The sequence below is a fragment of the Anolis carolinensis genome, chromosome 2, assembly GCF_035594765.1.
Source record: "Anolis carolinensis isolate JA03-04 chromosome 2, rAnoCar3.1.pri, whole genome shotgun sequence".
Classification (NCBI taxonomy): Eukaryota; Metazoa; Chordata; class Lepidosauria; order Squamata; family Dactyloidae; genus Anolis; species Anolis carolinensis.
In genome coordinates, this window is record NC_085842.1 from 203847113 (window position 1) to 203864381 (window position 17269).

Sequence of the window (17269 nt, forward strand, 5' to 3'; positions counted from 1 at the left end):
ATGCTTGTTTATAAAGCTATTATCCTTCCAATTCTGTTGTACACCTAAAATGGTTTATAATGGCTGATAGTAGTGTCTAAAGTGATACTTGCTACCATAGCCTTAGATGTTACAAGAAGAGTGTTTTGTCTGATTGTAATACTATGCTTCTGAGCTTAAGTATATGTTGACAGGAATCAAGTCTTGATACTTAGTTGCATAACTAGATTAGCTAGTTTTGTTAGTTTAAATTGGAGTAGCAATGGTCCGGATTTTATAGCCAGTTGTGTGTTTTCTTTTGTTCTTTTGAGTTCAAATTAATGTGCTACCACAGAATGGAAAGTTTTCATCAGAGCAGGGGTTCTCAAACCTTTTTCAGCCGTGATGCCCTTTTTGAAGCAAATATTTCTCATGGAGCCCCAGTAAATGTTTATATATTGTATAACATATTACATTATATATAATGTGTGTGTGTGTGTGTATATATATATATGTATGTGTGTGTGTATATATACACACACACACACACACACACACACACACACACACCAAGCATGGGCAAACTTTTTGACCAACATAAATTTAACACTATTTCAGTGGAAGCCCTCGGGCCATCCAGCCCAACCTTCTTCTGCCATGCAAAAGAAACACAATCAAAGCACCCAAATAGATGGCCATCGAGCCTCTGCTTAAAAGCCTCTAAAAAAGTAGGGAAGGAGAGAGGGTTGAGAATTCAGGAAAGGTTTGGCCCTCTGTATTTGGGATTTCAAGTCCTTGTAAAAAGGGGAAATGATGGTAGGAGCTGCAGGCAAATGATTCCCCAGCACTGTCCTAGGATTGCTTTTCTGCTATAGAGCGGACACAACGAAGGAGTGAAAGGCGAGAAACAGCAGCCAAACTGAGCCTAGATACAAATGGGAATCTTGGCCATCTGCTCTGTTGCCTTTCACATTCAAAAAGGTCTAACGTCTGGCTTTATAGCTCAACTTCAATCCAGGGCTTCTGTCACTTTCCTCCAAGCCTGATCCAGGTTGGAGAGAGGGGCTTCTCAGTATCCCTCTCCGAAGGTTACTGAGTTCAACGTTTTCCCTGTTGTGCTGACTTGCTGTCCAGGAAGGTCAGTCTTAGGCCCCTTCCACACAGCTGAATAAAATACCACATTATCTGCTTTGAACTGAGATATATGACAATGTGAACTCAGATAATCCAGTTCAAAACAGATATTGTCGGTTATTCTGCCTTGATATTCTGGGTTATATGGCTGTATGGAAGGGCCCTTAATAGATAGGAGCTTCCAAGTGAGGTTTCCTGGCTTTGACCAGTTTTCTCCCTTTGGTTTTGGTGTAGCTGGATCTGGCGACAGCCAAAAGCAACTTGAGCTACCACCTCCACAAATACATGGAGATGTGCACAAAAGGAAGGAAAGAGTATTTTGGGTCCCAACACTCCCACTCCCTTTTTTACCTCTTCCTTTCTCTATTTGCAGAGAGAGGGTGTGGCAGGTGAGGCAACTTTGGCTGCGTTGGCAGGTCCTTGGAGAGTGGGGCAGCAGCAGCAGTGACGATGGTGGCAATGGCTCCCTCAGGATGGCCATGCTGACCATGTGATGCAAAGGGTCCCTCCTTGGGGGCGGCAGCGCATGCAGCGGTCCCTGCTTGGGGGCAGCAGTGCATGCAGCGGTCCCTCCTTGGGGTGGCGGTGGCAGTGCATGTGGTGTGTCCCTCCTCGGGGTTGGCAGCACATGCGGCAGCAGCTTGTGTGGTGTATCCCTTGGTGATTGCAGCACTGTGGCAGTGCAATGGCTCCCTCATCATGTGGTCATGCCTTTGCAGCATGCTGGCCAATACTGGCCACCACGTGGTCGCAAGAACCATGTGGCGAGCATGCTGCAAAGTAGTATATGGGAAAGGGAAAGAAGGGAAGCCACAACCCAAAACAAGGCAGGTTGCCCGTGGAGCCTCTGAGGGTCTCTCGCAGAGCCACAAGGACTCCGCAGAACACACTTTGAGAACTGCTGCTCTACGCAACAAAGCAAAATCTGAACAGGCATTTCTTAATTTGCAGGAGAAAATAGAGCCAGGGTAGTGTGGTAGTCGGAGTCCTTAACCACAGTTCTGGAAAAAAGGGTTTCAATCCCCTGGGTGATCTTGGGCAAATCACACACTCTCAGCCTCAGAGAAAGGCAGTGGAAACCACTTATGAATAAAGATTGTCAATAAAATGTTAGGATAGGGTCGGCATAAGTCAAGAGTTGACTTGAAGGCACATAACAACAACAATTGTAAAACATTAAATTTGGGAAGCTTAATAGTATGTCATATAACCTATTTTTTCAACTTCACATAAAAAATCAGGCTGCGTCCAATAAATTAAACTCAGAAATTCACAGATTTATTTGATATAATTATTTAATTAATAATGTGGTAAAATAAAGAATCATAGTACTGAGATAAATATTTATCAAAAGCAATGTGTGTTTTGTGTGTGTGTGTGTGTGTGTGTCAGGAGCAACTTGAGTTGCTTCTGGAGTGAGAGAATTGGCCGTCTGCAAGGACGTTGCCCAGGGGATACCTGGATGTTTTGATGTTTTTACCATCCTTGTGGGAGGCTTCTCTCATGTCCCTGCATGGAGCTGGAGCTGATAGAGGGAGCTCATCCGTACTCTCCCCGGGTGCGAATCGAACCTGGCAGCTTTCAGGTCAGCAACCCAACCTTCAAGTCACAAGGCTTTAGTTCACTACGCCATCGGGGGCTCCTTGTGTTCATATAATATAAACAAACACCCAAAATATACTTATTCTGAAAATGATGGGGAAAAATAATCAATTAATTATACAGGATCAAGTAAAGATAATTGACAGTGTTATTGAAGTTCAAAAGCCTACAGTAAATCCACAAATATCTTAATATTTCATAAAGTTTTATATTGTTATGAATTACATGGAATGAGATAGGGTTATTTCTGTCATATATATATGTATCCCCAGCTTGCTTCTCATCTGTCTCTTCTTCCACTTACAAAAAGAATAATAAAAGCCCTAAAAGTAGAAGAGCAACATTGCACACAAAATGAGTTTGGGAAGATAGTACCTACTAATAATACCCTTTGTTTATAAGATGTTACCACAGAAATCCTATTTTGAAACGTACACACCCATGTGAAACAAATGCATGTAGTTTCAAATTAGAAGAACCTTAGGAAGAACGTCTTGACTGTAAGAGCTCACAGTTTGTGGAAAACACTGCCTAGTAGGTGGTGGACTTTCTTTTAAATCGGGGTTGGATTATTACCTCAGAAGTGCTGTAATCTATGCTTCCATGTTTTGCCCTGTTCTTCATTTCTGGAAAAGTTTGCATGAGAAAAATCCTTTTAGATTATGATCATTAAATAATATGGTTAAAACTTGAGTTAAAAAATGGTAACAGAAATAGCCACTTAAATTTCATGAAGATCTAATCATGATTGCAATAAAGAACTTAAATGCTGCAAACATTCTTTTTAATTATGTATCTAAAATTAGTTTTCCAAAAATTAAATTTACATAGCCACAAGATGTGAGCATGAAAGAATATCCATTTTTGTAATGCACATATGGAATAGAACCATCATGGTCTAGTGATTTGAGTGTTGGAGTTCAACTCTGGATACCAGTGTTCAAATCCCCACTCACCCATTGAAACTCACTAGATGATCTTGGATGCAAGTCGCATTCTCTGTCCCTGAGGGGCGCATCATGCCAAGAAAATCTCATTGTAGGCTTGCCTTAAGGTCACCATAATGACGTCAAGGCACACTACATCAACAAGAAAGCGAACAGTTAGGCAAATCTTAAATACAGTTAATTTTTTTTAGTACACCTCAGAGTATGATAATGTTGTTTCAGTTATATTGTGTCTTGTATTATTCTAGGAACTCTATTTCAAGAATCTGTCTAAACAGAAACAAAAGCAAGTAATGGAGAAAAATGGGAACAACCGGAAACTTCGAGTTTGCGTTGCTACTTGTAACCGAGCTGATTATTCCAAACTGGCACCAATTATGTTTGGCATTAAAGCTGAACCACAGTTCTTTGAGCTTGACGTGGTGGTTCTTGGATCCCACCTGATTGATGACTATGGGTAAGAGGTATACTGTTGTTTCTTCCCATCACACTGAATTCATGAAGGAGGGGCTTCTTTTTATTCTAGAGTGATCCGCAATACCTACTAATCCCAAGGGTGGTTGAAATAATTGTTAGTGCCATTCAGACTTCATACACATAGCCTAGAAACTATTAAATCCCATTAATTTACACAGGACATTGTAACCTAGTTGTCCTCATCAAAGGTCAGAATATATTATCTAGAACTCCTGGTGGTGGTCCTCAAACCATGTCTCAGGTCAATAGTTATCAGGCCCCACATCTACTGGGCAACACAAACAGTATAGTATGAAGTCCCCCAGACCATTTATTGGATCATTCTTTACCTATTTAAAATTGTTTAAAGGATTAATACATTTTTTCTAACTACAGTATGATAACCATTTCCATGGATGATGTGTTCCTGTACTTATTGTGGAAAATAGAAAGCCATGGATAATAGCAAATCCCATTAAAGTGATTTTCATCAGAAGTTACCACAGAGTTGCCCTGGAGAACTGAGGAAATTCTAGGCAATTTCTGGAGAAGTATCCTTTCTGGGAATTTGTTAGGTCCTCCAGATTTTCCAGATGAAGCATACCATAAAAGCAGAAGTGGACCTAGAAAATTCCTAAAGATTTTTTATTTTAGATTAAAATAGTAGATTTTGATCTAGCAGGTATGAGGTCTTACAAGTTTGGGGGTTATCACTGAAGCATTATCTTAACTTTGAACTATTAATAGTAACCCATTGATTATAGTTACAATACTGATTGACACAAATAAACACTGAACACACTGTGTTAAGTATTGAAAGTATAAAAACAAACAACCCTTTTATAATAATCTGACCAAATTAGACCATTATATGAAAGCTTTTGCATTATGTGGACATTAATTAATAATTGATTAATTTCCTATATATTCCAAATAGATGTATAGCATACTGTGGGCAGTGTTTGTAAATACCATACATCTGTTGGTATGAACAGAACAATCTTTCTGGTCCTATTTGCAGAAAGAAAAATGTGTAGTAGTGAGGGGAACAAATACCACTTTTCACCTTCCTGAGTCAGATATAAGTGCAGTGCCTTTGTTTTATAACAGAATATTATCTTCTAATAGAATATTATCTTCTGCAATGACACCCCATTCTTTCCTACCACCTGAGGCATGAGGAGCAGCAATGTTGCCATCTTTTCCTCATTACTGCCACCCCCTTTGGTTGCTCCTTTCCTCGCTTGTTTCTTCCACTAGCTTGTATATACAGTGATATTTGTGGTGCTGTTTGGTGCCAGTTATTTAAATATGTAAAGCTAGATGTCTCTAACATGTCAACTATCTAAAAAAGCTACTTTCCTGTCTTTACAGTAATTGAGAACCCTTAAAACAAGTTTCTGCCTTTTTCTGTTATATAGTCAAGCTCCTTTGATTTCAGTGGATCTACTCTGACTAAGTCCTGGTTCAAAGCCTTGATTGCAATCTAAAATCCTGCCTCTCTTTTCCTTTATAGTAACACTTACCGTATGATTGAGCAGGATGACTTTGACATCCATACCAGGTTACATACAATAGTGAGAGGAGAAGACGAAGCATCCATGGTGGAGTCGGTTGGCCTTGCCTTGGTCAAACTGCCAGATGTTCTCAATCGCCTGAAGCCTGACATAATGATAGTCCACGGAGACAGGTTTGATGCCCTTGCACTGGCAACTTCTGCAGCCTTAATGAACATTCGAATTCTGCACATTGAAGGTGGAGAAGTCAGTGGGACCATAGATGACTCCATTAGGCATGCCATAACCAAATTGGCTCATTACCATGTGTGTTGCACAAGGAATGCAGAGCAACATTTGATATCTATGTGTGAAGACCATGATCGGATCCTACTGGCTGGCTGCCCTTCCTATGACAAGTTGCTGTCTTCCAAAAAGAAAGACTACATGAGCATTATCCGCATGTGGTTAGGTAAATGTGTTTGTTTGTATGAATGTACATAGAAGAAGTTGTGACTTGCCAAATTGAGTGCAACCCACCAACTTTTAGGTAGGGTATCCTGCCAGATATTTGATCACTTGGTCCCTTGCAACATTGTTTAAACAGCCCATAATGAGGCTGTCATCATGGTTGACAGGTTGTATTTGGTTTGGTGAGTTACATGTTGTGCAGGCTTGCTTTAGATTTTGTATTATAAATGGGTGCTGTTCTCTTATGAAGATCATAAAATTAGACAGGAGGGTTGGAAGGTGATATCTATTAGTATTTGAGGGTGTTCTTGGAATATTACATATTTTACACTTAATACAGTGAATATAAAGCAATGTACTGTTTCTTGTGTAGTCAAAGTGTAGCGGTACATATCAGTGGCATTTCTGGCTCATTGTAATAATCCAATGGAACAAATTCATTTCTTTGGTATTTGACAAGAGATGCTTCTAAAAATCTGTATTTGGGGGGGAAATGGCTTAATATTTTTGTCCTTAATTTTATTTTTCAGATAAATTGAAGTATGCCTTTCTTATCCATTTACCACAGATAAACAGGACAATTGCTATATACATTCATATATAGGCTAGAAATTTCGTTTAAGAAATCAACCCCCATAATCTGAGTTGACCAATGAACATATTGTATTTTAACCATTCCCTTGACTGAGTTGAGTGGGACAAGGCAAGAGCATAGTCTTTCCCAGGAGATTTTAAGAAAAGTACCGACCCGCTCTATTCTCTCTAATGTAGTGTCATTTTTTTCTCTCTCTGAATACTTAGGTATGAAAATGGTAGCAGTGACAACCTGGGGTGATATGGCCCCCTGAGAGACACTTTCCCCATCCCACAAAATGACCCTTGTTTTATACATGAGTCATAGCAAAATCCATAATTTGGGGGCCAAAATCTGCCCTCAATTTATACATGAGGTCAGCTTATACACTCATATACAGTAGATGTCTACCTTTAAAAGTAAATGATGGCATACGAGTTTCTTCGGGCCATAACTTGTCAGGATGTCAACACATAAATGAATACTAAAAATAATTGATGGCCTCATTAAACATATCAAAACTTCATTATATCTTTCTTGTGTGTGGGTTCATAATTCAAGAAATGGTTGAGGCGATTTAATGCATTTGGAAGAGAAACTGACTTACTTCATGATGCAAGAAATTATTTTTAGTATTGACATTATTGTTATTATGGTTTTCTTCTGCGGGCTAAGAGTTCTGGTTTTTGTTTTAAGTTGCATTTTTTTACTTGGCTTTTACAGGTGAAGGTGTAAAACCAAAGGATTATATAGTAGCTTTACAACACCCAGTGACCACAGATATTAAACATTCCATAAAGATGTTTGAATTGACTTTAGATGCTCTTATATCTTTTAATAAGATGACATTGGTTTTATTCCCAAATATTGATGCAGGTGAGTTTGATACATTTTTATTTAATTAGCTTAAATGTGGGATGTAAGCACTACAGCTCCTTTCTTGTTATGTTGTTGTATGTCACATAATGGATTCTTGAGGCTGCATAAGCAGCCAGTGTTGAAAGTTTTGATTCACAAATTCCATTTAGAAAAAAACCAGTACCATGATCAATCAATCAGCGCTTTCAAATTCAATTTTCTTCATTTAGGAAAACGATTATGGTAAGCAAGAATTTAACTTTCAAATTGAAGTCAGTGACTAGCCTAATATGTGTTGTTCTTTGGTTTAGATGTTAATGTTGAAAACAACTATTGTATTGTAATTTTATTACAAAAGCATAGTTTTAAGTAAGAGATGATTGCATCTGCTGTATTGCTTTGCTCCAACAGTAGAGCTTTTTTGATATTTAATAACAAAAATCAAGGTAATGGAATCCTATTAGTACTCCTAGAAGATCATCCAAATAGAGTTACAACAGGGTTTTGGATATCATAGATTTTCTGTTTATATGGTTAAGCATAACAATGCTGGCAATACTAGTCATTCTATTAAAATACAGTGAATTTGTTACACAGTGTGTGGTTGCTTTTACCACAGGAAGCAAAGAAATGGTTCGAGTAATGAGGAAGAAAGGTGTTGAGCACCACCCAAATTTCCGAGCAGTAAAGCATGTTCCCTTTGACCAGTTCATTCAGTTAGTGGCTCATGCTGGATGTGTGATTGGGAACAGCAGTTGTGGTGTGCGAGAAGTTGGGGCTTTTGGTACCCCAGTCATCAATCTTGGAACACGGCAGATAGGAAGAGAAACAGGTATGGTATAATTTTTTTAATTTTTGTAGCATATTTCTGCTCTCTTAAAGCTGTTTTTATGTCCATTTTTTAAATTGTACCCAGATCTCTTAATACGTAGAAACAATAATAGGCTATTGTATTTTTTCCTTGTTTTTGCCATTTATATATTTGCAGTCATTCAAACTCCTCAACAAGACTGAGGACATTTCATATAAAGTACCATGAAATACTGGAATATTTGTAGGCTAGAGTTAAATCTGTTTGGCAAATTGCCAGTTGAATTGGGAACTAGACATGATTGTTACTAATGCATTGGTTAGTGTTTCCAGGCAGGAAAAAATGAAAAAGGAAATAGAGGGGCAATTTCCTCTTTTTTTACCCCCAGAATAGAATCTGCCAGACAGCATAAATAGGGGTTCCTTAGAGTTCTTGTGCTATTGGTCACTCAGTGAGGTTGCGTATACAAGCTCAAATGATTATTTACTGTTTTTGTTGTACAGTAGAGTCTCACTTATCCAAGCCTCGCTTATCCAAGCCTCTGGATTATCCAAGCCATTTTTGTAGTCAGTGTTTTCAATATATCATGATATTTTGGTGCTAAATTTGTAAATACAGTAATTATAACATAACATTACTGCGTATTGAACTACTTTTTCTGTCAAATTTGTTGTATAACATGATGTTTTGGTGCTTAATTTGTAAAATCATAACCTAATTTGATGTTTAATAGACTTTTCTTTAATCCCTCCTCATTATCCAAGATAATTGCTTATCCAAGCTTCTGCCGGCCCGTTTAGCTTGGATAAGTGAGACTCTACTCTATATGCAAAATTGCAGTTTCTGTATAAGTTGTTTGATATTCTTTTCAATATGCATGGGGAGAAAACCCATCATTGCTGTCTTGTTTGTACTCTATAATTGGTTGGAAAAGTCTTTCCTCTTTTTTATCCAAATGAGTTAATAATAATATTGTGGGTGTTTTTTGTGCAAATCAAGACTATTCTTTCATATCAGGGGAACCACTTGACCTTAGAACTATAGAATCATAGAGTTGGAAGAGACCTCGTGGGCCATCCAGTCCAACCCCTTGACAAGAAGTAGGAAAATTGCATTCAAAGCACCCTTGATAGATGGCCACCTTGTTAAGCATTCAAGTTTGTTTTGTTTTAAGATCTATACTCCCCCGTCCTTTCATTGTCGAAAAGTTAATTATGACAATGTATATGCATTTCCTTTGCAATACTTTAGTTGTCTAGTATGTTTCATTATTTCAAACAGCTGACTAATCAAGGAACTTATGGGAGATAAGAGTGATATGATCGCAAAAGTAGTCTGCAAAGCTGTTTGCACCTGATGCCCTCAAACTCCATGACCTACCTCTTCTCTGTTATTTCTAAATCAACACAAGTTGATTCTTGATCAACACAAAATATCTATAGGAGACCTCCAAGTGCACCAGTCCTGCTCACCTCTTGCAAGATCAGGGCTGTGGCTTTTTTAATTGAATCAATCAATCTGTAATGTAGTCTCCTTTTTCCCCTCACTTCTGCCTTTTACTTTATCTTACCACTTTTATTTTACTTCATTGATACTAAAGATAACATATTATGACATGTCAAGATTTTACATTTATTGTTAGAACTAGTTGTTCTTGAGAGAACCATCCCTGTTTGTCCCTGTTAAACTCACATTTCTGTAATGTCATCAGTTCCATATATATGTAGTATGCAGTGCAGAATTAATGCATTTGATATAATTTTAATCGCCATGGAGTTATGGAGTTATGAGAGTTGTAGTTTGACAAGTTCTTTAGCCTTTTCTGCCAAAGAATGCTGGTGCCTCATCAAACTACAAATCTCAAGATTCCATGGCATTGAATTAAAGTGTTGTCAAACTCCATTAATTCTACATGTCGAGGTACCCTAATATTTTAATGAGAGAGAAACATGCTTTTACCATTCCTTCAAGAAAATATACTCTTCTGCATATCCAGTCCTGTGCTTGATCTTTAGTTCAGATATGCACAGATTGCTATTGCAAACAAATATTTAAACATCACTATAGTTAGTCTAAATAATTGCAATAATTTGCTTGTCTACAGTGCAGTGGAATTTCACTTCAGTTTAACTGAAATGTCAGCATTTGTAACTGAATTGGCACAGGACCTTCCTATACAAACCCCTTTTCCTTGCTGGAAATACATTGGTGACATTCAACAGCAAGTACTCAGCATTTCAAACTCAATTTCTTGATATAACATTATTTTTCTGACTTTTCAAAAAAAACCAAGGTGAAAATGTCCTTCATGTTCGTGATGCTGACACCCAGGACAAAATACTTCAAGCCCTGCATCTCCAGTTTGGAAAACAGTATCCCTGGTAAGTATAATAATGTAAATCATAGGTGTCAGTTTTGTGGCCCTCCAGATGTTTGGGCCTCCAACTTCCAGAAGTCCTAGCCATCTTGTCCAATGATAAAGAATACTGGGAGCTGAAGTCCAAAATATCTATAGGACCACATGTTTGACACCAGTGAAAGTAGTTACAAGAGATATAAAATTTTGGTCCTTGTGTGCAGTGCTGCTTAGTTCATAGTAGTATAATAGAAATAACACCAACAATGTGTGTGTATTGTTACAAGTAGCAGCAGTTAGTGTTTTAGTAAACAGTCATGCAGATTAAAAAATCTTTCATTTTAGGTCTTCATAAATCCAGCTTTTTCTGTGCTTAAGATGCGCTGAATTGCAGTAAATATTTCAAGTTTCCTATACAGTAGAGTCTCACTTATCCAAGCCTCTGGATTATCCAATACATTTTTGTCGTCAATGTTTTCAATATATCGTGATATTTTGGTGCTAAATTCGTAAATACAGTAATTACAACATAACATTACTGCATAATGAACTACTTTTTTTGTCAAATTTGTTGTATAACATGAAGTTTTGGTGCTTAATTTGTAAAATCATAACCTAATTTGAAGTTTAATAGGCTTTTCCTTAATCCCTCCTTATTATCCAAGATATTCGCTTATCCAAGCTTCTGCTGGCCCATTTAGCTTGGATAAGTGAGACTACTGTATTTGTAGACATCAAGAGCCATTCTGTCACAAATATGACTTCTTTCCTGATTCAGTAGGGTTTTTTTAATTTCTATCCTACTGCGATTTAGAACAGGACTTAAACTTTTCCACTCAGGACCCCTTTCTGCCTGAGAAATGGCCCTGCGTATATAGGTAAATGAAATAGTTATAAAAATCAAACTGTTACTGATGTCAAACCAGCATTTGCAAAGCTTCCTAAAAAGGGTAATTTTTCTTTTTATGAAGTACAGCTGCAACTTCTTCTGTAGAGTCGACTATAAGCACTGCACAACAGATTTGAATAAATGTCAAACCGCCACTAGGCAACATTGAGGAAATTGTTACTGTTGCCAAATTTTGGCAACCCCTACACTAAATTAAGCTAAAACTGTCAGGACCCACAGTTTAAGAAGCAATGATTTAGAAAAAATATATATTGTAAGGTGTGTTACTGTTCTTGCTTTACATGTTCCTGTTGTTTTTTTCTGATATAATAGTTCGAAAATATATGGGGATGGGAATGCTGTTCCAAGAATTTTGAAGTTCCTTAAATCTATTGACCTCCAAGAACCCCTTCAGAAGAAATTCTGCTTCCCTCCTGTAAAAGAGAACATCTCTCAAGATATTGATCATATCCTAGAAACCCAGAGTGCATTGGCGGTGGATCTAGGAGGAACAAACCTCCGAGTAGCAATTGTTAGCATGAAGGTAAACTGTTTTGAAGCATCTATGAAATGTTAATTTTTCATAACCCAGGTACTGCCTGTAGAAAAGTCACCTTTACTATAGGAGGACAGTATGTAGGAAAAATTCAAGACGTTTAAAGGTTTTTCCTTTCATTAAGGGTGAAATTGTTAAGAAAGATACTCAGCTGAATCCCAGAACCTATCAGGAAAGAATAGAAGTGATCCTTAAGATGTGTATAGAAGCTGCATCAGAAGCAGTAAATCTGAACTGCAGAATTCTGGGTGTGGGTAAGTTTTTAACAAATGACACATTTTCTAGCTCTCGAAAAGACACCATTATATATTACTGTGCTAAACGTATATTTTATAGTATTCTGTTTTTAAAGTGAGAAACAATGAAAAGGCACATGCCTGCCTTCCCTTGCAGTACTTTCACCTTTTCTTCTGACACCCGCTGATGTATTTTTCCTCTGGTAAGATTGGTTCGGAGTGAACCTGCAGTGGTCTTCTCCTGAGACTAAGAAAGTGAAACTTGTTCAAGATCACCCAGTTGGTTTCCTTGGTCTTCCTTGCCCCATCTACAGTGCCATATAATGCAGTTTGAAATGCCATTTTAGTGTATTTACTGTATTTTAATTCTGTTTTTACTGCACTGTTAACTTTAATTGTTTTTTTAACTTTTGTATTGCTCTTTTTAAACTGTATCTAGTATAGATAGATGTTAGCCGCCTTGAGTCCCCATGGGAAGAAAGACAGAATATAAATGATGATGATGATGATGATGATGATTATTCCAACACTCAAAACACTACACCACAATGACTCTTTGAATAAGTTACCAGATGTTAATAGTTATTTACTTGTTGATGACAAGGGAAATACATATACAGTGGGGGGGGGAGTATTTAGTCAGATATCAATTGTACAAGTTCTTCCACTTAAAAGGATGAGAGAGGCTTGTAATTGACATCATAGGTAGACCTCAACTATGAGAGACAACATCAGAAAACACATTCAGAAAATCACATCGTCTGATTTTTCAAAAATTTATTTGCAAATTATGATGGAAAATAAGTATTTGGTCACCTACAAACAAGCAAGATTTCTGAGTCTCACAGACCTGTAACTTCTTCTTGAAGAGGTTCCTCTGTCCTCCACTCATTACCTGTAGGAATGACACCTATTTGAACTTGTTATCAGTACAAAAGACACATGTCTACAACCTCAAGCAGTCACACTCCAGACTCCACTATGGTGAAGACCAAAGAGCTGTCGAAGGACACCAGAAACAAAATTGTAGTCCTGCACCAGACTGGGAAGACTGAATCTGCAATAGGCAAACAGCTTGATGTGAAGAAATCAACTGTGGGAGCAATAATGAGAAAATGGAAGAGATACAAGACCATTGAGAATCTCCCTCGATCTGACGCTCCACGCAAGATCTCACCCCGTGTGGTCAAAATGATCACAAGAATGGTGAGCAAAAATCCCAGAATCACATGGAGGAACCTAGTGAATGACCTGCAGAGAGCTGGGACCAACGTCACAAAGGCTACCATCAGTAACACACTACGCTGTCAGGGACTCAGATCCTGCCGTGCCAGACGTGTTCCCCTGCTTAAGCCAGTACATGTCTGGTCATGTCTGAAGTTTGCTAGAGAGCATTTGGATGATCCAGAAGAATATTGAGAGAATGTCATATGGTCAGATGAAACCAGAGTAGAACAGTTTGGCAGAAACACAATTTGTCATGTTTGGAGGAGAAAGAATGCAGAGTTGCATTCAAAGAACACCATCCCTACTGTGAAGCATGGGGGTGGCAACATCTTGCTTTGGGGTTGTTTCTCTGCAAAGGGACCAGGGCGACTGATCCGTATACATGAAAGAACGAATGGGGCCATGTGTCATGAGATTTTGAGTGCAAACCTCCTTCCATCAGCAAGGGCACTGAAGATGAAACGTGACTGGGTCTTTCAGCATGACAGTGATCCCAAGCACAACGCCAGGGCAATGAAGGAGTGGCTTCGTAAGAAGCATTTCAAGGTCCTGGAGTGGCCTAGCCAGTCTCCAGATTTCAACCCTATAGAAAACCTTTGGAGGGAGTTGAAAGTCCATGTTGCCCAGCGACAGCCCCAAACCATCACTATTCTTGAGGAGATCTACATGGAGGAATGGGCCAACATACCAGCAACAGTGTGTGCCAACCTTGTGAGGACTTACAGAAAATGTTTGACCTCTGTCATTGCAAATAAAGGATATATAATGAAGTATTGAGATGAACTTTTGTTATTGACCAAATACTTATTTTCCACCTTAATTTGCAAATAAATTTGTGAAAAATCAGACGATGTGATTTTCTGAGTGTGTTTTCTCATGTTGAGGTCTATCTATGATGTCAATTACAGGCCTCTCTCATCTTTTTAAGTGGGCGAACTTGTACAATTGGTATCTGACTAAATACTTTTCCCACCACTGTATATATATATATATGTGTGTGTGTGTGTGTGTGTGTGTGTGTGTATATACATGCATACATACATATACAGAGAGAGAGGGGGGAGACAAATGATGGTTAGAAGAGATTGTTTTGTTTCTGTATGACAAATTGACAGTTAATGCTTATTTAAAGCCCCTCCCCCCTCAAAACAATTGTGTCATTATTTTTTCTTTTTGACATGTACCTTTGTACTCAGGCATTTCTACAGGTGGGCGAGTAAATCCTCGAGAAGGTGTTGTTCTCCATTCCACAAAACTTATTCAAGAATGGAGTTCTGTTGACTTACGGACTCCCATATCAGATGCTCTGCACTTGCCAGTGTGGGTTGACAATGATGGCAACTGTGCAGCTCTTGCAGAGAGAAAATTTGGACATGGAAAAGGAATAGAAAACTTTGTAACGCTCATCACTGGGACAGGTACCTTTGTGTTCAGATCAAATTCCAACACAGACCTAGTATTGGGTTGATTGTATCTCTCTACGAACCTGCCCCAGGTCCTGAGATACATAAGAGATGCCCATCTTTCAGTCACATCTCCATTGCAAGTTCCATTGACATGAAGAAGAGAGCGAGCCTTATTGGTGGCTGCCCCTTGACCCTGGAACTCCCTTCTTCCCAGGGAAGCCAGGATCCGGCTTCCTCCCTGCTACCCTTCCAGTGGCAGGCTAAAATCTTTTTAATTGGGCAAGCTTTTGAAGAAGGAGGTTTTTTAAGATCAAGTAAGGGAGTGCTATGGTTTTAACTGTCTATTTTTAATACTGTTAATATTTAATTCTATTTCAATGTTTGCATATTTTTAGGTTTTAAATTGTATTGTACTGATTTTATTTTGAACCGCATTGAGTCGCTATTTTTAGAGAGAAAGGATAGGCTACAAATAACAATGATATGATGATGATGATGAAAAAGAGTTCTTTTAATAATTTGTCAGTGGTCTGCGGAAAAGTACTTTAAATAGCCCTGGGTTTCTTTTGCGTTTCACATAAGGTTATTCATTTTAAAAAGTTAATATGATATAAACTGTCTGGAGCACTGGAAAAACAGTTTATCAGGCCTTTTAAATACCATATTTACCTGAATCTACTGCTCACTTTTTTGGCTAAATTACATAGTCAAAGGTGAGGTGCACATTAGACTTGCACATGTAAACCCGCCTGGGTCCCTCTCACGCTAAGGCTGGCAAACTCGCCAGCCTTGGTCTGTTGAAAGGGGCACAGCTCCACAACTGGCCTTATTCACAAGGCCTTCAAGACTTCCATCTCGATTTTGAAGGCTTCATGAATGAGGCTTCTTTGGGAAGTGGCCACCCATCTATCAGGCTGAGGCTGGCAAGTTCACTAGTCTCAGCCTGATGGAGGGGCACAACTTTCTCCTGCCTGTCAGCCGTTCCAAGGTGAAAAACAGAATTGCTGACATTCAACAATAACATTTTTGCAACCTTAAAAATTGAGGCACACATTACAATTGATGGCACATTGCACTTGAGTAAATATGGTAGCTGAAAAATTACTAATTGTGCCATACATTTACTCTTTGTTGCCCAGGAAAAAAATTGAGTAAAAGCTTTTATGCAGTAAATGAAAAGCTGAGAATAAAGCAATCCAAGTGAAAATTGGGAGAAAGAAAATTTGGGTCCCTTTTTACTGTATGAAATTATTCCAATGTTCCAATGAGATGAAGATCAGCTGCTCCAACAGTAAGCAAATGCTGCTCTAGTATGCAGCTCACCCAACCTTCTGCTAAAATTTGGCATTTATGTGTAGATAATCTTCCCATACCAGTTTTGAATTGGCAATAACTTCTTTGGTGACAGTGCAATAAGTGGTGAAAACTAACCTCAGAGGCTCAATGTTGAAAATAATTCAAGCGTAGCGTTTTTTATGCCAGTCTAGCAATAACTGACATTTTCAAAGTTTAAAAGCCTGAAAAAAGCAAATTCTTATTTAGGCTGTAGTATAGATAATTATGATGGAGACTAACTAGCAGGTTTAAGAATAGAACACTAAGTATCCCTTTCCATTTGCCTCCTTTTACTTAAAGTTCATAGGAGTCACACTGTATTTATATTCTAAAAATGGAAAAGATAAACTACATGTTTACAGATAGTAGTCACAAGTGATATCTGGATTTATTTATATCCTAATATTATGTTCAGTTGCATATATTGAAATACTAATATGGCATAAATAGCATAAGGCAGGGGTCCCCAAACTAAGGCCTGGGGGCCGGATGCGGCCCTCCAAGGTCCTTTACCTGGCCCCCACCTTCATATTTTATAATATAATATTTTTATATCAGTTTTAATAATATAATATATAGTATATACATATAATATTGATAAAATATTATAATGTTATACAATATAATACTAATAATAATACCATATAATAATATTAATTATATGATATATATTACATATAATATTACAGTATAGTGGTATAGTTCAATATAGTAATATATAATACTAATATATTACCTAGTGGGCGGAACTTAGCCATCACTTAACCCATCATCCACGGCTCTAGGTTGATACAACAAAAAGAAAAGAAAAGAAAAGTCCTAATTAGAGGGAGAGGAATAATTGTTTTTATCCAATTGCTGCCAGTTACAAGGCTAAGTTCCGCCCACTTGGTCTCCTAGCAACCTACTCAGCCCAGAGGACCGGCACAAGAGTTTGGAGAGACCCCTAAGGGCCAT

General features: G+C 38.1%; 1 protein-coding gene across 3 annotated transcripts in view; it reads left to right on the top strand.

The window, feature by feature from the left end:
- Positions 1 to 17269, top strand: part of gne (glucosamine (UDP-N-acetyl)-2-epimerase/N-acetylmannosamine kinase) — a 52693-nt gene that overhangs the window by 26290 nt on the left and 9134 nt on the right. For all 3 annotated transcript variants that reach the window (XM_003223320.4, XM_062971562.1, XM_008114596.3), the window contains 8 exons: positions 3890 to 4098; positions 5614 to 6065; positions 7362 to 7514; positions 8116 to 8328; positions 10601 to 10688; positions 11886 to 12096; positions 12233 to 12362; positions 14768 to 14989. In XM_003223320.4, coding sequence (XP_003223368.1) covers positions 3890 to 4098; positions 5614 to 6065; positions 7362 to 7514; positions 8116 to 8328; positions 10601 to 10688; positions 11886 to 12096; positions 12233 to 12362; positions 14768 to 14989 — 1678 coding nt within the window. The remainder of the gene's footprint in view (positions 1 to 3889; positions 4099 to 5613; positions 6066 to 7361; positions 7515 to 8115; positions 8329 to 10600; positions 10689 to 11885; positions 12097 to 12232; positions 12363 to 14767; positions 14990 to 17269) is intronic.